General features: G+C 45.7%; 1 protein-coding gene across 1 annotated transcript in view; it reads right to left on the bottom strand.

The window, feature by feature from the left end:
* Positions 1-1019: 1019 nt before the first annotated feature.
* trrap (transformation/transcription domain-associated protein) overlaps positions 1020-24055 on the bottom strand; it is a gene marked incomplete at its 5' end in the record, with an annotated part of 79616 nt that continues 56580 nt past the window's right edge. Inside the window, 11 exons of the mRNA XM_080463528.1 lie at positions 1020-2034; positions 4177-4371; positions 8410-8613; positions 8766-8950; positions 9548-9765; positions 9866-10091; positions 16250-16511; positions 18024-18229; positions 18509-18599; positions 22051-22212; positions 23479-23680. Coding sequence (XP_080319654.1) covers positions 1750-2034; positions 4177-4371; positions 8410-8613; positions 8766-8950; positions 9548-9765; positions 9866-10091; positions 16250-16511; positions 18024-18229; positions 18509-18599; positions 22051-22212; positions 23479-23680 — 2236 coding nt within the window. The 3' untranslated portion in view covers positions 1020-1749. The remainder of the gene's footprint in view (positions 2035-4176; positions 4372-8409; positions 8614-8765; positions 8951-9547; positions 9766-9865; positions 10092-16249; positions 16512-18023; positions 18230-18508; positions 18600-22050; positions 22213-23478; positions 23681-24055) is intronic.

Here is a 24055-nt window from a genome sequence, read left to right as displayed (position 1 = left end):
CTCACTCTGATTGGTTCTTTACCCACCTGGCAGCCGTTTCCCTTAAGTTCCTCTTTTCCTTTGATTTACATTCAAACCTTGAGATATTTGACATTATATCAGAGGTTAAAGTGAGAGGAACCGCCTTTATACTACTTTTTATCACATTTCTAGTTTTTTCATCACGGCAGACGTCAATAACCGTCGGATTATTATTACGCCACCTAGTGGAAGTTTGGTCTGATTGTCACAACGTGATCGCCTTTCCTAACTCCTTTAGGAAGCCTCCCAACACCTTTATCTCCTTTAGGAACCCTTCTAAAACCTTTCCTTATCTCCTTTAGGAAGTCTCCTAACTCCTTTCCCTATCTCCTCTAGGAAGCCCCCTAACTCCTTTCCCTATCTCCTTTAGGAAGCCTCCTAAAACCTTTCCTTATCTCCTTTAGGAAGTCTCCTAACTCCTTTCCCTATCTCCTTTAGGAAGCCTCCTAACACCTTTCCTTAACTCCTTTAGGAAGCCTCCTAACGCCTTTCCTTAACTCCTTTAGGAAGCCTCCTAACACCTTTCCTTAACTCCTTTAGGAAGCCTCCTAAAACCTTTCCTTATCTCCTTTAGGAAGTCTCCTAACTCCTTTCCCTATCTCCTTTAGGAAGCCTCCTAACGCCTTTCCTTAACTCCTTTAGGAAGCCTCCTAACACCTTTCCTTAACTCCTTTAGGAAGCCTCCTAACACCTTTCTTTATCTCCTTTAGGAAGCCTCCTAAAACCTTTCCTTATCTCCTTTAGGAAGCCTCCTAACGCCTTTCCTTAACTCCTTTAGGAAGCCTCCTAACACCTTTCCTTAACTCCTTTAGGAAGCCTCCTAACACCTTTCCTTAACCCCGTGACGTCATCCACAGCGCGACTTATGGGAATACTATCCCGGCGTGCGTCCTTCAGGGTGATTACAGCTGTGACAGTGATGCAGAGGACGGGAGCTGGCTATTGCTGCTGTTTTACAACTGGCTGAGAGGCGGCACCAGATCAAGACAGAACTGCTTCCGTATTACAAAGGAGCATTTTATTACAATAAAATGCTTATTTACAAGACAAGAGACAATACAACTGCTGGAAAAGGCCGGTACCTTTAGAAAAAAAAAGGAGGATTCCACATCCACGGCCTACCTGGGAATGACATCGTTGTTACAGCCGCCGTGGCTTTTATTACAGGACTGATTTTATAAACGCGAGTTAAAATGGCTTTTGAAAACATCCGCTCAAGCTGTAGATAAAACTAAAACTGAAGTGCATCAGATGCTAGATACAAAAGAATATTCCTAAATTGTACAGGTGTCCTTAAAGAACGACACCATTTCCTTTTTTTTGGTAAAAACATTTCTAGCAAAATAAAAATAAAAATATAAGTCTAAAAAAAACCAAAAAAAACTTGATGGCAATGAAACAACTGAGACAAAACTAAGGTAAAGAGACGATAAACTCCGATAAGTGTGATTAACTGGCTCTGTTTCATTAAAGAAAGGGCACGTTCCGGTATAAAAATAAATAGGAGCTGGAGGAGTCGCCCTTAAAATTATAATCTCAAACTGACGCCGTGACGTTTCGCTTTTCTGCACATTTCAGTGTATTTTTTCCTCCAGAGGAAGTTCGTCCGTCAGGCTTCACAGTAACAAACGAGACGACGGTAAACCAGAGAGTGTGGGCGTGGCCTCATGGCGCGTGGGCATGGCCACAGTGTGTGTGGGCGTGGCCTCAGAGCACGTGGGCGTGGCCTCAGAGCCAGGGGTGCCACGCCGGGTCCATTCGACACAGATTGTCCAGGCTGTTGGCGGCGGCCACCAGGGTGTTGACTTTGCTCTCCCCTCCCTCGAACTGGGCCAGGTTGTTGAGCCGGGTCATGATGGCCGCCACGGCCTTCTGCACCAGAGACACCAGCTGCTGCGAGTCCATGTTCTCGGGCTGGCCGGCCGGCGACAGCGGGATGCTCGTGTCCTCCTGGGTCTTCTTGTGCCAGGCGATGATCTCGTCGCGGAGGACCGCCTTCAAGATGCCGTCCACCTGCGGGGCGGAAGAGAACCGGCGTTAACGCACACGCTCGCCGGGGACTTCCTGTTTCAACACTCCAGAACGAAGACGGTCATTTGTCACGTTCTGTTCTACCCGTTTTGATTAAAACTGGATATAGCTTGAATTTGCTGAATGATGGAGCCTCATTTACTTTTTATTTTGGGATTGTTTATATGTATTTTAACTGTGAGGACAATCACAGCAATAATATCTGATGTCTGCAGTCTAGTTTAAGTGCATTGAGAGGAAAAATAAATAAAATCGCCCTAGGACGAATAGAAGTACGAGTACTAACCCTTAAGCCGACACAGAGTACCCAAACGAATACTTATCAAATACCATAAAGCCTAATTTATACTCCTGTATAAATATTCCAGTTTTCTAATAAATGTTCCAGCAGAGATAAACTCTTTCATTTCACTTTGCAATGAAAACAACTTATGCACAAGATAAATAGAACATAAACTTTTACCGGCACTGTAGTGTGACTTTATTTCTGGTGTCTGACACTTTACGGCTGAAACCATAAAGTCTGAAGCTGCTGACGTCTTTACGCCGCCGTGGGAATGAGAGCAGTGAAACTTGACAAAACCTCAGTTTCTATAAAGTCGCCGTGACGACCTGAAGCGCCGCCGCGCGACTCTCGTCGATTCCGTCTCTCAGAAATCTCTGTGTCGTTAGCAGCTCGTTATGGTCTCAGCGAGCGGCGGTCATCCCCCCCCCCCTCGCATGAAAACTGGAACTTCCGGCGGCACGACGGCGTTCATACGGTTTGAGTGGATGATTGTTACCCCTCTCTCGCTCCCTCCCTCCTTCCCTCTCTCTGCCTTCACCGGTTCACATGGTGGAATGTTTCTTCGGCGCTCCTCCAGGACCAGAGCTATACATAGACGCCGCACGCCTGTCATTACCGCTCCACTCCACGCAGATTATGCAACGCTGCAGACTTCCCGCTCTGCTTTTATTGCATTGTTTTCCTGTTGGGCCTCGGTGAACCCGGGCCGGGTTCAGGTCCGGGTTCCACGGGGTCACAGGAAGCGTCCCAGACCGTTATGAGGCAGCTGACATGGTGAAATATCTCCTCACTGGTGTTAAAAACCTTCCCTCAGGTCAACTGGATCATGTATCGCTCGACATCTTGTGTGTAAAATTCAACTTTTTTTTTTTTTTTTTACGACTGGACTCGGCTCGCTTTATCGGATGTTTTAACGAGGAAGCAACGTCGGGTCTGCTTTGGATTCACGGGTTGTAAAAGTGAAATAATGATTGAAAATACCTGCCAGCAGTGGAAAATCTCTGAGACAGAGGTTATGGTGTGTGTGTGTGTGTGTGTGTGTGTGTGTGTGTGTGTGTGTGTGTGTGTGTGTGTGTGTGTGTGTGTGTGTGTGTGTGAAGCTAAAACGCGAAGCGTTATTCACTTCTTCCATCTATTTTCAGAGAAAGTTAATCAGATATACTTTTAAATTAAATCGGCGTTTATTTCAAATAGAAGTTGTACAATTAAAAGTACTGCTAAGATAGAATTTGGACTAAAGGCCTCGTTTACACGACAAAGTTTTTTGCGTTTTTAATTTTCAGAAAAGATTTCGCATTTACACGGCAAAGTGTTTCCACGACAAAAGCAGAAGCACTGAAAACGATGTAGTACTCATATGAGGCCACTAGTGGGTGCTGTTGGGGTGTTATTTTGTAATGAGACCACACACACACACGCACCAGTGAATAATATACTATAAACATTAGAAATGGTGAGAACGCAGACATTCTAGAGGACAGACGATGAAGTTGGATTGTTATTACGGTGACTGTCAAAATAAAACTAGCAAGCCCCGGGAGAATATGGACTGAGAGTCGGGACACCACAGAGATATTCTAAAAATCATCAGGATAAATTGCCCATTTATCTTCAGATCTTTTTCTCGACAAAGAATGTCTCATTGAGGGTGAGAGTTTTTCCCATAATCCTCTGCTTCAGATCAGACTGATGTGTGTTTAAAAGAAACACTGACAATTTCAATAACTTACTCTGAAGAGGTTTTACTGGTTACATTAGGAACTACTGCAACTATTTGACGCCGCCGTCACTCTTCTATCCGTGACTGGAAGTCGTTCCTCCGCTCGGCGGACGGTTACCTTGAAGTTTGGCTGAGCGAAGCATCGGGCCACGGCGATCATGGAGGCGGTGAGCGGGCCCGAGACGCCGATGGTGGTCAGGAACTCGGAGATGTTGGGCGTCAGGCGGAACGGGACGGGCCGGTTGGCGTCCAGGTCGCCCGTGGCGTCGTTGATGTCGAAGCGGAAGTAGGAGACGTTCAGCTTTCCCGTGTCCTAAGAGCAAAGAGCAGATTGAAGGTTAATTAAATAAAAGAAAAAGCGGTGGGATATCGCTCACAAAGGTAGAACAGGTGGAGAAGGTCTGTTCTGAGACCATCCGTCCTCAGTGAAGTGACCGAAGCTGCAAAACAAGCTCAAACCTACAAAATGGCCGCCGTTATTGATCCTCGTGTCCCAGACACGGCGACTCGTCAAACTATCTGCAGCGCAGCATCTTTAATCCTCCACTCACTCCCACTCCTCTCCCCCTGTTGCTCCCAGCCGACTTAAACATTCACAAGCCAGTTTTCATCCTTTAAAGCGGCGTCTCTGCGCGAGAGGACGGCGACACAAGCAGCCCCTTCCAGGAAAGATAAGCTCCCTTATATGAAGAAGTGAGCAGCTCTGACAGCTTTATGGCAGAGCAGCATTTCATTCCAGCTCGTGGCTGCTCCGTCTCGCCTCCTCCCTCCCCCTCCTCTCCCTCTCCTACTGTCATCTGCTCCTCCGGGCCCCGGCAGAGGCCTAAAGGCAGTGGGCTGAGACTCCAGCAGCCCCCGGAGGTTCAGATAAGCCTGCAGACAGTTGGCTGAGGAGGCGGGCGGCACTCAGAATGCTAAATGGGCTGAGTGGAGGCCGGAGACGGCTTCATTTGAAGGGCGGCCCGAATGACGATGCATCGCAAGCCGGTCACATGAAGGAGAGTGGCAAAGATGAGAAAAAAGAAATGAAATTAAATGGATTCCGCCGCCGCCGAGTTAATGAATTCACACCAGAGAAACGTTTAAATTCCCTGTTGGGAAATGCGTCTTTAAAAATGGATTAATGGACATCGCCTCATGTCTCGTCCCGGAATAAAAAAGGTAAAATGAAGGAAATATAGAAAATACTATTTATAGCAATAGGTGAAGGAGCATTAACACCATCGGCTTCACAGCTGCGGCTCTGATGTGGTAGTCGGCAGTACAGGAGTTCCTCAGGGTGCTGTGCAGGGTGCTCCCTTCCTCCCTCTATCTATCTATCTATCTATCTATCTATTCTTCTGTGTGCAACTATCCTGACTGTCTTTAAGAATGTGTGCAATGTTGAGCAATGGCTGAATTTCCCCATGTGGGATTAATGAAGTCTGATCTTATCTTATCTGGCCCATTTGCTTATATTCAAGAACTGTTTTTCATATATAAACTAAATACATTTGATTTTAAAAAAACTAAAGAAAACTTAATACATTTAAACAGCATTTAGTTTTAAATGTACGTCATAGTTAGTGTACTTTTCTTTTTTGTAAACATCATATTTAAGAACAATAGTACTCATAATGCAGAGGCACCTTTAGGGTTGACTGAAGCTCTTTTATAAAAGAAAAACTTTTAAGTTGAAATGCTGATTGTGTGTGTGATTTTGGTCACTTTCATGTAGGACATTTGGCTTTAAGTGGCTATAATGTAGTACCTCATACTGACTTTAACATTTTGAAGTGAAGAAATGTCCCTCAACAACAAATATTCAATTTACACATTTAGTGAGTGCTGTTTGGACAAAAACTCGAGAAATGAATTTTCAATTTAATTTGGCTTTAACTTTTAAGAGTATATTGTTGTTTAAGTTGGAGTATTTCCACACACACACGAAAAATTTAAGTACTTGATCTGTTTTCTTCTTCTTAAATGAATACAGGTTCATAATATGACATCGAACCGTGGCACAGTGCAGCTCCCGTTTAATTCCGCCTCGTTAAAAACGATGTGACACAAACAAAAAGAGAAGATCAGCATCACTGGATGATTCGTCTGCTTCGTAGGACAGAGCTGGCCCAAACCTGGTCCAACGTTTGATTGAACATTTGTCGCAAATTTGCGTCTCCGTCGGTATGAACGGTACCGGTGCCAATGATTGGCAGGCCGGCGTTTCTGCACCGTTTATTTGTCGTGTTTTGGTTTTTTTAACGGCGTTCAGACAACAAGCTGGGAGCAGGTGTGTGTTTCTTTTGCTGCCGTGTATAGCAAGAGTGTAACGAGGACGAAGATGCAAATGAAGCAGTTTAAATATAAGCCAAGCCACTGGATAGTGCTAAATACAACTCAAGATGCATTTACTTTTGGAATACTTGTAATTTATGGGCTTAAATGTGGTTGAATAACCTTCCTTGCGTCTTAATTTTTAAAAGTTGCTCAGATTTGGTGACTCCAGATCTCATCACTGTCCTGCTCCTCCCATCGCCCTCACTGCCATCTAAAGCATCTTCATGTTTTAAGACTTATTTCCAAGAAGAAACCAAATCTTATATTCTGACCTACATATCAAACGTTCACGTTTGAAAAGTTGAAATTGACCCGAAATTCTTCACATTAAACAAACAGGCAGGAATAAAAAGCCGTTTTTTGTGATTTTCCACCAGATAGATTTTAATAGGAGCTGCAAAACATGGCGAATATAAAACTTTATTTCCATGCTAAAAACAAAGATTGCATTCAAAATGTTCCAGAGCTACAATTTAGATATAATTGATAACTTTTTGTTGTTGTTTCCTTTGTAGCGAATTTTAGCGACGAGCCGTTTCCCCCTCAGATTTTCAGCGATGCGTTTTTCAAAAGCCTGGCTGTTTTCCCTTTATTGAACAATAGCGTCATTTTCAAACAAAATAGAAATGCCAGCAAAATGTTTATTTGGCCAGACTTCAGAAAGCTCCAGGGAGCTGCGGGTTGCAGCCCTGTGTTCTCAGCACATGACTGGATAAATCTGCAGCCTCTGGTTTGAGACGTGTGGCGCCAGCGAGCGCGGCCATTACGCAGAGTCGTCCACCGTGTTTCCCTTTATTAAATCACATGTAAACCGAACCAGGCTGCTACAAAGTGACCCCAATCGATGGCAAGCACACATCAGACTGCTCCGTCGCTACTCGGGACGTTCTACTGTGCACATGGGAGATGCTGGATGAAGACGGGTTCATCAACATTTATTCCCATCACAAGTTCAATGAAAAGCCACGCCATCTGCCTCTGGCTGCTGATTTGTTCACGCCATGCTGCTTTGCAGCCTCCAGAATATAGAGATTCATAGAGGCCTCCCTTTCATTTATTGAGCCGTCGTGTGTCAGCTATGATTTGGCCGAGCCGTTTCACAGCGACACCGGTGATGTGACTGACCAACAGCGAATTTATTCAACGGCGAACCCTGCAGTGTTTTTTTTTATTAGACCGGGAGTCGGTGAGTCAGTCTCGCTGCTTTGCACTCGTCGATGAGCAGTTAAAATTGGGCCCTGCAACTGTCTGACGAGCTGCACAAAGCAGTGTGTTTCTATTGATGCCTCCCAGCATCACAAAGCACTCCAAGGGCCAACTTAAGGGAACATAAGGTCCCTACTTAGGCAGGGCGAGGCTCGATGTTCTGGCTGTGATGTCCTGTCCTTGCTCCCTCTTTCTCTCACGCTGTGTGTGTGTGTGTGTGTGTGTGTGTGTGTGTGTGTGTGTGTGTGTGTGTGTGTGTGTGTGTGTGTGTGTGTGTGTGTGTGTGTGTGTGTGTGTGTGTACGCTCTCCGCACCATAATCCTCCTGTGTCTAATGGGATCTGTGGAGTGGAACAGGCAGAGAGGGGGCTTAATACCGGCGCTTAGCTGCCCAGAGGAATGCCTGTCAGCAAAGGCCGATTAGGATCAGAGGGGAGGGGTGGCCAACTGACACAATCATCTTTAATAATGACTTTGAGAAAGCTGTCTGCAGACCCCGAGCGGCAGACGGATGTGTGTGCGCCGCGGGGAAGGCGCACGAACACACAGCCGCAGATTGAAACGTCTTTGATAGCAGAGCAGAGGGGCCGAATATAACACTCTGTCAAAACAGCCTTCGCATTGACAGCGCCTTGACTGACTGATAGGCCGAGCGTGAATGTCATGAGGGAGGATTGTAATTCATACAGCAGCGATACGGAGAGCGTAATAGTGATCTCTTAATGCATCTATGAGTGTGTATTTATATTGAATTAGCCCCCGTCAAATGGATCCCATTTGCCCTTGACAGGAACCCTAATGCATCTGGGTTTGTGGGCGTCGCCTACCTGAGCTATCTGCAGCATCTCGGGGTTGAGTCTGTTGAGGTGGAGCATGAACTCGGCCAGGCCGATGAGGGCCAGCTGGATGGTGAACATCTTGCGGAAGGTCCAGTAATCGGTGGCGTTGGGGAACGTGTGCAGGGCCCATTCCTTCAGCATGCTGCGGGGAACCATGTTCCCTTGCACCTCTTTCAGGATGTCCCTCAGCACCTAGCAGGAGGGAGCAGAGGTCAGGCGGAGGAGGGGCTTAGCCATAACCTAGTTTCATACTGCTATTGGACAACATGCAAGCATGGCGACCTCCAGTTCTGTTGGCCCCTGTGTTCTTTATGCACAGTAGTTTTCCCTGATTATCCACCCACCTGATGGCTGGCCTGCGTGCCTCGAGCCTGAACCGTGGCCAGGCGGTCGTAGTATCGTGAGATCGGGTTGTCGTGCTCGATGCCCTTCTTGGCGCAGCGCTGTTTGTATATTTCCACCAGCGACAGAGACGACGGGTTGTCCTCAACCAGCCGCATCTGAGGCGACACCGCCACCACCCGGGGCACTGAGGGGGGGGGAAGGGGGTGACAGAGGGAAAGAGAGAGAGAGTAAGGAAAGGTGGGAAAGAAACGACAGAGGGGGCAGTGAAGGACACAGAATGAAGGGAAGCCCGGGAGAAAAACAGGAGTGGTGGAGAAGAACCACGTCAGAGACGCAGACGACTGTAAACATGTGGCTGCAGTTCCACCGCAGTGTGAACCACAGATCTAAACCTACATCGAAAATACTCTGCAGTTGGGAAAGACAGCATGCCGATGGAGAAAAGTTGAGCGGGGTCACAGAAGGTAAATTGATGTGAAAGCAGTGTAAACATTGACATACTCAGCAAATCAAATCAGTACCAGTCAGTATGAAGGAAGGACGGCCGGATTGTTCGTCCACATTCCCCCTTAAACAAACTATAAAATGTATAAAAAGCAAAACATCTGGGTGGGGACCAACCACAAGAGAGGAAATGGTACGTGAAAGCAGACTAAAGAATGTTTTGGTGTTATCGCAGGATGTTTGCTCGGCTCCTCTGCGACAGACGCTCGTACAAAAAGAAGACTCGCGCTTCTGTTCATTTATAGTTTGGGAACATTTGCACTCATGTCGTCCATACCGGTAAAGAAGAGATGGCGTTTGGTGGTTTCCTTTCTCTTCTCCAGACAGGGGTTGAGGAGGCGCAGCAGCTGCAGGACCCTCTCCTCTCGCCGCGACTCCGTCAGGCAGGCGTCGTTCATCACCAGGTATGGGTAGATCTTGCCGTTGTGGCCTCTGATGTAGAGACGCCGCGCTGCCGTGTTGTGCTTCTGAACGATTTCCACCCGGGGCATGAACCTGGAGAGGCGTGGAGTGAAGGAGGAACGGTGAGGATAGAAGCCATCAGGAAATCTTAGAACGTTCAGCAGCTGACGTGTTAAATCAGCAGCGTCGCTACCTGGCGATCTTGATGTAGTAGTGTGTTGGTTTGGGCATAAGGAATTCACCCGGGATCTCCACTTCCGCCGTCTGCGCCGAGAAATTGCTGAGGAAGCGACACTTCTCCTCGATGAGGAAGAACTTGGGCAGCTGTTTGGTCTTCGCCTCCAGGATCTTGATCCACTTCTTCAGCTTGGAGATCAGGTTGTGAAGCTTCATGGAGCCCGGAACGCTGAAGTCAAAGTCTGGAGGCGGAGGGGGAGACAGAATGAGAGGCGATTATCACTGAAGTCTCCTGAAATCACAAGCAATGTTCATTGGCCAACTCCTTGCAACTCCATCTGCCATCCTTCCAGCCCCAAGATATCAACACTCGTCTGTATGTGATATTAACAAATCAAAACAGGAATAAAGGAAGATCAGATAGCCGATTACTGAAAAATAAACTTTGACAGGCGCTCCTGTGAACTAGAGGAAACCAGAAACACAGATGCAACCTGTGCAGTTGGGGGATTTCGGGTTTCACTGTCTGCAGTGAGATTTGAACCAAAATTAAGCTTTTCTGTTTGACAACTATTTTCTGACTTGTTTAGTTCTTCTTCTAAAAAAAAAAAAAAGTGGACCAAAACACCGTCGGCTGTGCCACAGTATTTAGGAAAAATCTGTCCAACTTTTCTGAGTGTAACGAAGAATGGGAAAATATTCAAAACCGATTAGTCAGGGAAAAAAAAAACTATTTTGTGTGCGTGCCACACTTGTCCCTTTGGCAAATATCTAAATCAGAAATGTCAAATATTCGACCTGTGGACCAAAACCTGCCAGCAGGAGGCTCCAAACCTGTCTGGCAAAGCAAAAAATGTGTAAAAATGTCCAAGAAAAAACTCGAGCTAAGTTATCGGTGATGCTGCCATGAAAGATTGCAAACCACCAGCATTAGCCTCAAAGCCACGCTGTCTGGGGGAGTTTGTAAAAACATGCATCATGTCACAGCTACAGGAGACGGTTTCTGGACATTTCCTGTATTTTGCACCAGGATTTAATTCAAATTGGCTTAAGGTTAAGATAGCAGTCATTTTCTTTAGTAATTGTCTGATTTTGTGAAAATTGACTGTTTCATCGTGTACACTCGGCGCCACAACAAAGAAGAAAGTCTGACTTTAGAGGTTATTATGGCACTATTTTACCGGTCCAGCCCACTCGGGACAGTCTGTGGCCCCGGAACTGAAATGTGTCCGACACCTCTGGTTTAAGTGGATTTATTCAACCACTAACAGAACAAGTGTCCTGATGTGTATAACCTTCAATCTCGCTGCAGTAAAATTAACTTCTAAGCAAAGCAGCTTTAAAATCAGACATAAATGTGAAGGTGGGAAGCCGATTCAATTATAGTTTAAAAATGCTAAAATTCAGTCAAATCTGGATGTAAATTATATACTGTGGATTATAAGGCCTTTTGTGTTGCCATTATTCTTCCCCTGACGTGCATTATTCCACTTTTTAAACAGCGATAACCTTAAAGGTGGCAGCAGTTTCACAGATTTATCAGCTGAACGTGTGTTATAAACATTGTGTTGCACGGTTGGCGCGCGGCGGTGCCTTGCTTAAGGGAACTCCACAAGAGCGGTTATTGGTGGCAGGCAGTCCGTTTTGAGGCGAGCCGTTTGCTCTGTCGACTTGAGACGCCCAGGCGGAGGCCGGGAGCCGATTAAATTAGAGCAATAAAAATGAGTCTTAAAGTATTAAATTCCTGTTTTGGAGTCACAACTCATATTGCACATAACATATTGCGATGAGATACAGCAATAACAACGGAAGGAGGGGAAGTGAGACAAGCAGGTTTTCCATTTTAGAGTAAAGCCCTCAGGACATTTCTGCAACATGAACACACACACACACACACACACACACACACACACACACACACACACACACACACACACACACACACACACACACACACACACACACACACACACACACACACACACACACACACACACACACACACACACACACACACACACACACACACACACACACACACACACACACACACACACACACACACACACACACACACACACACACACACACACTCCTATTTCAGTACACCCTGTTGTGCCGCCTGTTATAATGAATCCATGAAACTGCAAGGCCTTGCCATTTCAAACCTGTTCAATCTCTCCCCGAGTGAGACCTCCTAATACTTTAAATAAGCCCTTTAAAACAGCCAATGTTCTTTTCGGAGTGGCCCCATTTCGCCATCTATTCGCCTGCAATTCACCTGCCTCGATAGGAAAGGTAAAATTGAAACAGTCCTTGCAGTCAGACAACAATTCAGCACCATAAAAGTGTATAACGCTTACAAATAGAAAAGGCGAGACGCGCTCCACTCCGTCGATGCTGCCGAACAGCTTAATAATATCACTCAGTCCTTATCTGATAAAAAAAACCCCAAACAAACAGGTTTTAGCAGTTTAAATGTGGGGACTGCCTTGCAAAAGACATTTTACCACAATTCAATAAATAAATATATAAATAAGACACTCGATGTTTCAAGTCATTAAGCGCACGCACACAACAAATATCTTTTCTGGACCAGTTCGTCAATGAAACATTTTTTTTTTGATCATTCATAACAGCTGCAATATGTACTGGTAATCTCAGAGAATATTTCACACAAATTTAAGAGTGGCTGTGTCCATTAGTGTTTTTTTTTTTTGGGGGGGGGGGGGCACAGACTGACGCTGCTATACGAAGGGAACATTGATCATGAATGTAAAATCATGGCAAGCATAGGATTTTCTGAGAAACTGCCTCCACAAACTAACTCCAGAGACCTTTAACCTCTAAACATCTACTCAGTTCATCTTTTGGAGAGAGTAAACATGTCTGCAACTTTCCAAAAACCTTTCTGCAAGAAAACCTTTGGGGAAATGAAAAGACAGAATTAAGGCCTGAAAGGGTCTTTGGTGGACATTGAGTAAAACATACGTACGGTGGCCCAGAAGGGTCAACGTAATGAGAAACGCCACAACGGCAATGCGCAGCAGTCTGAACAGGCTTCGTTTGTGGGGGACATTATTTTCTGACGGACTACTTTGACTACGGGAGAGTTGTATGAAACATAAGTAAAACGCTGCTGCTGGATGATTGTGATTGTTATGTGTTTTCAGATTTCAGCAATTTTTGTCACCATGTTGAAATTGTCATAGCATTATACATTTCCTCTGGTTATAGTCTGTCAGAATACGCAGATACGACAACAATTCATGAGCAAACGCTGCAGCAGTCATTCAATCTTTGCCCCCCTCAGTCCAATATTAGGTTGTTATCATGGTTAATCTTTACTGCACATCACGTTTGAGCATTTACCCTCAAGTTAAACAACATTAAAAGTACAGACAAAGAATAAACCGTGCAGCAATTGACACCAAGAGTTATTTTCAGTCCCCCATAACTAGTTTTTGACCACTGTGGAGTTGAATGGGATGGAGGGAGAGAAGAAATGTGCAGTGTGGCGAGCGGTCAGTCTGCTCTCTGACCCGGGCGTGGACACCAGAGTTGCGTTCTGCCCTATGTGGTCTGCATGACAGACTGTGGCTCGACACCAAATGATGGATTTCGACCCATCATTCCCTGGTGTACTGCCCGGGTCCTGGCTCAGTGTGGCCGTGTTCTCTGGACGTTTCACGCCAGCTGATGGGCGAGCTGCACTCGTGTTTCAGGGGTCGCCCGAGCAGCGTGACTGGAGGAAGCAGGATCTCTGTCAGAAAAGCTTTACATTTAAACCTCCTCACTGAAGGTGCTGAGCCAAACGATTATATAGAATTAGACTAACAGTTTCCCCACGTTGAATGCAATTTCGAGCATGTCAAATGACTGTTCAATAGGCAGAAATTCAAAAGCCAGGAAATGTGTGAATATTTTCATAAAAAATCTCTCTCTTGACAAAAGTCTCTCAAACGGATCCACCGCTAAAAACAGTAACTCATGCAAATAGCATTCTCCGTAATTGGATTTGAATGCCTCCCTGCTGCCAAATGTTATATGTGCACACATAAACCCATATTTTCCGGCCCACAAACCCTGTGAAAGCGAGTGAGCCACTAACGTGGTGCGGGGAAAGGGAGCTTGGCTGCTCTGCAGCTCTGTAAACCCCGTTTGTTCCGCTCTGGAGGGCTTGTGTGGTTTGGGTCTCCGTCGGCCCCGCTCCTGCGCCGCCGTGGGGACAGCTGCGGCGATGGTCTGCCGGCACCCTGCGAGGCAGAAGCCCCGGCGACGCCCGGCTGCGCGAGCACATCTGGCATCGCAACATCTGGCAGGACACGTCGCTCACTCCCGTTTATGTTGCTCATTCAATCAGCTCGCCTGCAATTCCCATGGTTTTTCCTGCTAATGCCACCACACCTGTCTTCATGTTTCCTCTCAGACTCTTTTCCATCTTTTTATTCTTACACTCCTCAATTCAACTTAGCTCACCATTTTTTTTTTTGAGGTATTTACCTTAGTCAGGGAATCGATTTTTGCCACCTCGCTGTGGCTCCTCCTCCCACCACAACCAGCCACTCGCAGGACGAGGGAAAATAGAAAAGCACACAAGAGACGGACGAGCTGTGTGAAAAAACTGACATGTGTCCGTGGTCTGAGTAACGTATATGTGCGGTGAAAACGATTTATTTGCACACGAAGAGCCGGGAGTCGCTACAGGAGGCACTTGTTAAAAAATGGGCTGAGTGAACTGGGGTTCAACTCCCTTATGTAATGTAGGAAAACAGACACATGGATTCTAAAAACAGAAGGACGATTTTTCTTTTTTTTTCTCAAACAAAACAGTCTCCGAGGGGGCCTTGGCTAAACCAAAGCAGCACCTGTCCTGCTGGATTCCACAGCTTGCACATGAATGTGAACACATTGGCCAAAATGACTGCAGGCTTCATCACAGCTTCACAAGCACACAAACACACATATGTCACACATTCCTTCTTGTTTTTTTGGCTTTGAAGTTGTGTTCATCCAAAACGGGGGACTGGATCAGAGAAATGCCTCTCGTGGTCGTATCAAGATGCAACACCTCATCGGGAAAGATTGGGGGGGAAAAACAAAGGTTGCAGTCTTGATGAGTCACACTGGGTTTTACTCTGTTTTCACACCGTTTGACATCAGTGTGTGAGATCCACCAGCTAAATCTCAAACAGCACACCTCCAATGGACACATTCAGCTCAGTTCCAGCTGACTTATCTTACTTGGTAGACTTCAGCGAATCCACACTGCAGGTACTGGTTATTTATGTCCGTAATTAACCCGAAACTCTTTCCTGCAATAAAAGATTTTCCCTGCAATGAGAACAAAGCAACTAAGCCTTTATTGTTGTAGACCAATATGAGCACAGGAGTTTTATCTGCATCTGCATGTGCCAACATCTTATGAGCTACTAAACAATGGCAATGATAGCAGTGTGAAGTTTAACTTGTGTAGTGAGAGTTGGATTACTTGGTATGAAGAGTCCAGACTAGCGGAATGAAGATACGAGTGTCTGTGGTCGAGGAGGAAGACCTCCAGGACGGGAGTGAAAGCAGCGAGGTTGTATGGAGGCGATAGGGTGATGTTGAGGGAACAGTGAGAGGGTGAACTGGAGGTGGCAGAACTCTTTACTTCGGGGAAGCAGGATTAAAAAAGAGCGGATGCCACATTAGCGAGTATGTATGTGGTCTTTGGTTTCTGTGGTTCGATTGCAAATCCACATGGAGTCTTCACGTCGGACTGTGATGTCATAGTAGATCACGTAAACTAAAATGTGTTCATAGATAAACTCCTTGAAATATGACGAGGATTTCACTCATTTTGTTCTTCAGCCTTTTTGCTTATTGTGCATTTCTTGATGTAATGATTGCAATTCCTTTTTAAATATAGCAGTTTTTAAAAATGTATAAATGCTCACCTGAAGAGCAAAATGCTGCTCAACACGATGGTGACAAGTAAATGACTCTACACAGTTTGAGAGGCAAAAGCAACACGAGGCTTTGTCAGTTGTGGAAATCGTGAGCATGATACTGCACCAGCGAGAAACGCTGGTGACTCGTGTGCAACCAAAACAATTGTGGGGGAGGACGTGCACAACGCAGACAGACATGATATAAACGCCTATTTCTGACCAGCCACCGTCCCCGGTGCCTCCATTAAATCTAATCAAGTTGTCAGAGACTTTAATTACACACAACACCAGAGCTCCAGCTGCTCCAGGCGTCAGGGCGGCTTCTTGTTGCACTGGTACAAGTAGGGTTTCTTAAGCAGCCATACAACTGAGCCATCAGTGGAACTACAGATGTGCAGCAACACAAACTTCAGGGCGGCAAGCGAAGCATCATCCATCTCAACTGTACAAGTTAAAAACATACAAACCTGTGGTGAACTGTCCCTTCATCTTCTGGAACACCGGGTCCTGGGCTGTGGCCTGGGCCCGACGGGCGAGCGACTCCGAGGCGGCGCTGGAGAACATGGTGGACACGTTGGACACGTTCTCCAGGCCGACGCCGAAGGTGCTGACCAGCTTCTTGACGAAGTTGAGCGTGTGCGGCGTGATCTTGGCGTCCGACACGGCGCCGCTCTTCTCGAAGGCCACCGAGTAGCATTTAGCCAGGCCCTGCTGGAGCTGCCTCAAGACCTGCAGGGTCAAGGAGGAAGAATTGGTTTGTCGACATCGTCAAGTCACATGACAAGCCAAACCACTCCACACTCCAGGAGCAGCATTTAGCGATTATATATTGAAAATTCAAAAGTAAAAGTACCTAACGGGGCATGGACTGAATTCTTAGAGGGAAAAGACGCATTAGTGCAAAGTCATAGTGACCAAAGCAAGGGGGAGAGGGAAGGTGATGACGATGGAGTGTACCTTTGCCCCATGTTGCCCGGTGGAATGAAGCAGAGAGTTTCCAGCTGCTGCCGAGTGCCCCGAATCATCACAGGCAATCACACACACACCAACAAACTTCCAGCCCCAAATCCCTCGCCCCATCCCACACGCTCACTGCACCCATCCATCACTTGTCTCGCACTTCTCCCAGACTTCCCCTGTACCACCGATATTAGCTCGCTGTGTATAGAAGCTGCCGAGCTCGGCTAAAACGGTTTGCTACGGCACCGAGTTCACAGTGAACTTTTAGAGCAGGAGTCCCTCCTGAAAGGACAGAGTAACTTCCCGAATGAGACTTTAGTCCATGTCAACAAAGAGGATTTAAAAATATTGGCACCAAAACTGTATGAACTTGAAGGAGAATCTGCTTTGTGTGAAACTGCTTGAGAGGCGACGATAATCTGAGACGACAACGATACTCAGCTTGTGATATAAGCAAAATTTTGACATTGATATTATTTGTGTTTAAATTGAATTGTTCAAAAGATATTGATACCAACAGTCTTTTTTTCCTCATCTTGTTCGAGAGGCAGGTTATCATATTTCATTTTCTCAAGTGAAAATAATACACCCTCGTTTCCAGAAAGCTTAGTCAAATAAAAATTAAACCAGAATGCAAATCTAATGAACCCATATTTCATCCTTGAATAGAACACATCCATCATTTTAGAGGTCCAAACTGAGACATTTGAGCATTTTATCAAAATCTTTAGGTAATTTTGAAATGGAAGTCTGCGACACATCTCAGAAAGGTGGGGACGTAATGAAGAGAATAGATGATTCACTGCCTACGGTGTACGAACATCTTTGGAATTGGTTTTGTAAAGTTAAAAAAAGTGTAATTTTAGAGATAGAAATCAGGGGGATCTGTTGGGTTTCTCTCTGTAAAAAGCACCTGGAAATGACTCTGTTGTATTTGCTGCTATATAAGTAAAGTTGAATTGAATTGGATTTTCACCCTCTACAACTGTTTTGAACTGAACTTTAAATCCTGAGTGTTTCTAATAGTATTCAGAGTAAAAAACAAACAAACACTCTAATAATTCTGTAATCGTTTTTGCTGTGAAAGTAAATAAAGTAAAAAAAAAAAAAAAAAAAGGAGTGTTATCTGTTTGACCAGGTTGCATGAGACACTTGTACACAAGATGTTCGCTCTAATCGCCGTTCTCCCTGCCAGCTGCAGTATTTTCTCACCATCTGACGTAGTGAAAACACACACACACGCACGAACGCCACATCGACTCATGACAGGCGTCTTCTCACCTCCTCGTGCCAGTTCTCCCTGAACCACACCATCTGGTCCACGATGCCCTCCAGGGAGGAGAGCAGGGTGGGGTGGAGCTCCCGCTGCATGTGCATGATCCGACTGCAGCGCCACATCGGGGCCGTGGCTCGGATCGGCCCTGGGTCGGAGCCCCCCGAGTGAGGCTGCGCCCCCACCGAGCTGGGCTGCTGCTGGCCGGACGAATCTGAGGGGTGAAAGAGGAGAGCGACGACGGGAATATGAAAGTGTTGGTGTTTGCGATCATGAAAGCGAGGTAATTTTGCCCGTCTTTGATTAAGAGCTGAGCACTCCAGAGTAGCTACATGTCGGAGTACATCCCATATGCCAGAAATACATTTTCTTCCCCTATAGGTGCTTTCAGATATAATAAGTCAGCATGATGGCAGGAAAAAAAAAAGAACTGCTTCTGATGTTCAAAGTGTGGTAAAGAGGCAAAGTATGACAGCCAACCATGTTTACTCACCACTTTTGTAGCGCTCTCGCTGCTCGATCTTGAGAGTCAGGTAGAGGGTGCGGATTGGGAAGTAGACAGCCTGGGGGTACACTCGTCCCACCTAGCAGATAAAAGAGGGTCACAGATTACATTTCAAAGACTCTCCCTTGGGACTGCAAAGGAGAGAGAGAGAGAGAGAGAGAAGGGGGGAGGTAAAGGCAGAGGGGGAAGCGATGGGGTGGAAGAGAGAGAGAGAAAGAAAGAGGGGCAGAGAGATACTGTGTGGATATGAGTGTCAGAGCGAGCAGGAGATCATACCGATACGGCCAAAGGCCTCCACTGGAACACAAGGGAGTGTTTGAAGCTTCGAGTCCGGGGAGTTACAGAAGTTAGAAACGCGTCATGGCTGAATTACAAAACTGAATGTGACTTGATGATGAAATCACCTTCAAGACTTCGAAGAAAAGTGCCCGACAACACTGGAAGGCTTAATGGTTGGAGTCGGGACATAAGAGGTTTCAGGTTTTCTATACATTCGCCTCAAACTTGGTGCAGTGGGATTCCTTTGATTCAAGCAATGGTGAGTGACGATCCTGCCTCTGGTGTGTGACGCATACCGAGGGTCACAGTTCAATGTGAAGGTGAAACTACACAGCCACAGAACCAGTAGCTCAGCATCCGTCATGAAAATAATTCAGTGTTTGCTGTAAAGATCCGGCTCCAAGCTACCAAACCACATCTCCAGTCCACACTTGTATTTCCTGGATTCAGTAGCCAAGTTTTGACAAGAACAACAAACTGTACACAGAAGCGCTAAACGCCACAGATACATTTGTACGTGTGAGACATCACTTTGCCGGTACAAAGTGGGAGCCTTAAGGTGGAACACGAGCTGTGGCAAACACAAATCTGCCATTAATAAAAAAAAAAAACAAAAAAAAAAACAACAACAAGCCAGGATGAAACACACATTTCTGCATCAAATTTTCAAATCACTGACAACAAGGTATATTTATAAGGTATCTGACCACACATGCTGCTTGTTGCCATGGTACACATGCTATACCTTGCATGCTATACCGCGGTGCACAATGATGAAAACAGCAGAAAGAGGTTATTTGTTAGAATCCTAGGTGGTTGGGGGGAGGGGGATCCTGAGCCTGGCTTCAAACCCAATGGATTTGGGTGGAGGGGGCTAAACCACGAGGTTGTCTCAGGTGTCAGAACACAATTTCATGGGCTGAAACTACAAAGCAGGCTGAGCCCTCCCGGACACTCCATTCGCCTGCAGGTAGGAAGGGATACCTCCACATCTCCACAACAAAACGGAGCTCCATCAGATTAAAGATGGGTCAAGGATGGACGGTTATGAAGGAATATACAGGAGTGGAAAAAATAAAAGCTTTTTTTCTCTCCATAGTTTAACCTCTGGCTAAATTGATTTGGGAACCTCTGAGGTTATTCTGGCTTGATCCAGATCCCACGGACATTTGGCTCAAGACTGTTGAAGGACTCTCAAGATGTACAAGTCTTGGAGCAGATTGGCCCATGGCTGACTGGATTAAAACTGTAGCTCTTTTTAAACTATGGAGAATACTAAAATAGCTGTTCGTCAAAATCTTGTAGAGACTCGGATCCCTGAAGACATTTATCTCAATACTCGGCAGCATGTGTTGTGAAGAGAAGATTGACTCACTGATGAAGGGCCACTGCTGATTCACAACACAATATTTATCAAACTGCTTTCCATTCATCAAATGTATTTTTAAGCTTCAAAATGGGTTTATCTGTAGTAATGAGTCTTCTTGAGTTGTCAAAAGTGTTATATTAATATTTTGATTTGAAAAAAACCCTGCAAGTCCAGATATTAATGTGTTTTTTTATATGCTGTGCTTGCGATGTTGTTTTTATGTGTATTTCTATAAATTTGCTTGCACTGAATTTTTTTCAGTGTGTATTGCTGCTAACACTGAATTTCTCCACAACGAGATAAATAAGGGCATATTTCATTTTAGATCATAAATTAATCCGATATTAACCTCATATTGCCAATTCTTTCTCTGAGCAGTAAATGTAGGAATATTTATCTCCACGTACGTGAGACAAAGAAGCAAGAGAGAGACTTCAAATGAAAACTACAGTACGGCGATTGGAAGTGAGAAGACTTCAGGAGAAGGTGGAAGAGGGAGCACTAAGTGGCAGCGAACAGCTGCATTAAAGATGAAAGTGAATCAGAGGTCGAGAGGAAGAGGCGATCACTGCACTAACGGGAAGATAAGGAATGTCATATTGGCGAAGCCGAGAGTGCGGTTGGTAAACCTCTGTAAGGTGGAGACAACGGAGGTGAAGCATGAGTGAGGGGGAGGAGGAGGGACGACGACCGAGATCCTCTACTAAACTTCTGATTCATCTTCCCGCTTGCCCTTCGCTGCTCTTCTCACCTTCATCAATATTTCAACATACGTTTTCTTTCTTTCTTTCGTTCTTTTTTTTTTTTTCAAACATCTCGCTGCCGCAGAGAAAAGCTAAATAATTCAAGAGAGCGAGAGGAATAAAGAATACCGTGCATTAAAATGTAGGTTTTTCCTTTACATAACGAGGCTGTGGTGAAGAAAGGCTCGTCAACCTTTCGCTCCGCGATCGTTGCAGGATGAAGAAGCGGAACAAAGGAAGGGTTGAATCTCTCCATAGCAGAACAATCCGCACAGTCACACATTAGCACTCATATATATTCATACATAACAAGATTACTTGTTTAACTGTAGCTCAAAGGCAACAACTTTGAAACGCGCATCAAGTCCTAATATCCTTCAGAAAGCACAAAAGATCATAAGAATCAGTGACATGAAAATGAGCCAAGTACAAAAATAAGAAACGCTGTGAAATGTTCCTTCTTTGCTCCAAAGCTAGAAATGATCCAATGTCATGATGCTGCTTCCTCTATCTAGAACACTGCTTGTGTTCCTTCCATCCGTCCCTCTGTGCTCTTTCTCCCACATGCCCTCTACAATATTCCTACAAATCTGAGAGAACGGCTGTTTGTTAGAGCGGCTTCCTCTGAAGATCACCCTCTTCAAATTGTGCGGAAATAATACTCCATTAAGCAAAGCAAATTAGTCCTGGGTTTAATTACTAGCTCTGTTCCCGCAGTGCGGATGCGTACAATATTAACTTTATAATCATTTCTTGAACAAATAATTTAAAAACCAATTCACCAAGGACTGGTGAAAGCCAATGAATTGCTGTAAAAGGGGACAGTGAAAGAATCTGGATGCTTGATTTTGTAAACACAAAGCGGGAGGGAGACCACTTCGGCGTGAACGCGGTTAATTTATCTTGATTAGAAAGACGTGCATGAGGGCTGACGATGACGCACGCCCCCAGATCGGCACAACTGAGAAAAGGCCAGCGAAAAATGTGATTGATGAGGGCCGGAGACATCCAGACACCAAACTGAAGATTGTTTTATAAAACCGCTACGATCAATGGAATCAAATTTCTAAACTTGATGGTGAAAAATAAACACTTTGTCTCCAGATCAAGCCACGGGGGATCTTTCCCAAAGGCCTCACCTGGCTGATGAGGTTGAGCAGAGGTTTGCCTTCTGACCCGACCAGGCAGGTCAGCAGCTGAGGGATCCACGCCAGCCACTGGATGGGCGGGACTCCAATGCAGTACTTGTCCACCGCGTCTGCCAGAGTGTTCTTGTCGTCAAAGCTGAGCAGCCACAACACCTGCAGAGGAACAACAGCACAAAGGGTGAGAAGCAAAAAAAGACAAGTGGAAAGGCTAACAGGAGGAGAAGGTAGACAAAAAAAAGCACATTTAAAGGAGTCACTTTTTTTTTTCTGTCATTGTCGACAGGTTAAGCTCATCCATTTCAAAACAACAAAACTTCTGTGTTCACCGCAGAAGGGCAGCTTCGAGACAGACAGACAGACAGACAGACAGACAGACAGACAGACAGACAGACAGACAGACAGACAGACAGACAGACAGACAGACAGACAGACAGACAGACAGACAGACAGACAGACAGACAGACAGACGCCAATCCCGACTGTGTTCCAGCTGAGCCAACATGGAGGTGATCTCTCCTCCCCTGGTGTGGTTGTGTGTGGATCTACATTATGATGAAGACATTAACCCCATTCAGCCTCCCCGGGCTCTCTCTTTTAGAAAGCCAGGCCGCACACACAGATTGTGTATAATTACTGATAATGACTGGTCATCTCACTCCATCTATCAGGATGAAGCATTGCCAGCCTGGTTTGGCAGCACGAAGCCCGGGGGTTGGGTCAAGAGAAAAAACAAACGTGACGCTGGTGAAAGCCGTCGACAAATGATACTACTAGCTGCGGCCAGATGAGGCACGAACTTGTATCTGTTATTGAAACAGCTTGATACATCTCTGGCTAAAAGTGTTCGTTAGTATGTTTGCAAGAAGGAGGTACGCTTGTTAGGAAGGAGTCCATGTTCTTAAGTCTGAGTCCGCCTGCTGGAGGCCGACCGGCTCACGCAGAGGGTCATGAGACCGGAGTAGCAGGGGAAGCCATTAGTCTGTTAACCCCCAGCGCCAGAGGATGGCCTCCATTTCACCATCGATCTACTGTAGGGAAGCCATCCACACTGTCCACTGCATCACTGTAATCGATCACATTACTAGTCTCTGCTTGTAACTGTGGCAGAGTCTGGGGGGGGGGGGGGGGTCCTTTCCATTCATCAGCACTATTAATGTTTGGGCTAGATGAGGTCAGGCAACAAGGGAATTTGCCTCCACCCTTTCTGAAAGAACCCATGATTGGGGCAGCTGATTATAGGGAAACAGGTTTACAAGCAGAACGGCTGCAGGTTTCAGCTCCTTTTCCACTAATAATTGATCAACAGCAGAATATAAGAGATCAACAAAAGACAGTGATTACTGTCACAAAGATGTTTTCCCACCACAGCTGAACTCGGCCAATCACGCGAATCACACTGCTTCGCGGTTCTCTCATCACCTTGGCCAGGTACTTGCGGGACTTGCTCTCGTTTTGGTGCCTGCATGCGTGGAGGTAGCAGGTGATGGCGGAGACCCCCAAGTGAAGCTGGCGCTCCTTGACAAAGATGTTCTCCAGGTAGTCACCCCACATGGCCCAGGCCTTCACCAAGACGTCATGCATTTGGACTGCGGCTGAAAAGGCCTTGTTGGCTTCCTCTGACCTACAACGAAAAAGCAGGGAAGAGTTAGGAAGGAGAAATTGATTCGTTTCAAAGCTTACTGGTTAAACAAATAGAGGAGTAGCAGGGAATTTAGAAGAAAACTAGAACTACATCCTTTAAAGACCAATGTGTGTCGGGAAGTATGTTTGTGCAGGTTTTACTGTGTGTCTTCATCCATCTACTGATTGTCACAGTGACTTTCACATCAGATTCCCTTTTTTACATCTTCTTCTAAAACTGCACCAAATGTCTGTCGAGTAATTTTGCAATTGAGGGCATTTTCTTCTTCTTCACCCCAGCAGCTCCACATCCGTATATATCAGCTCAACCCATATCCAGTGTGACTGAATACTGAAAGTGTCACTCAAATATTAA

Source organism: Lipophrys pholis (genome assembly GCF_963383615.2).
Source record: "Lipophrys pholis genome assembly, chromosome: 1".
Classification (NCBI taxonomy): domain Eukaryota; kingdom Metazoa; phylum Chordata; class Actinopteri; order Blenniiformes; family Blenniidae; genus Lipophrys; species Lipophrys pholis.
Note: the sequence above shows the minus strand (reverse complement) of the source record. Positions and strands in the feature narration are given on the sequence as shown.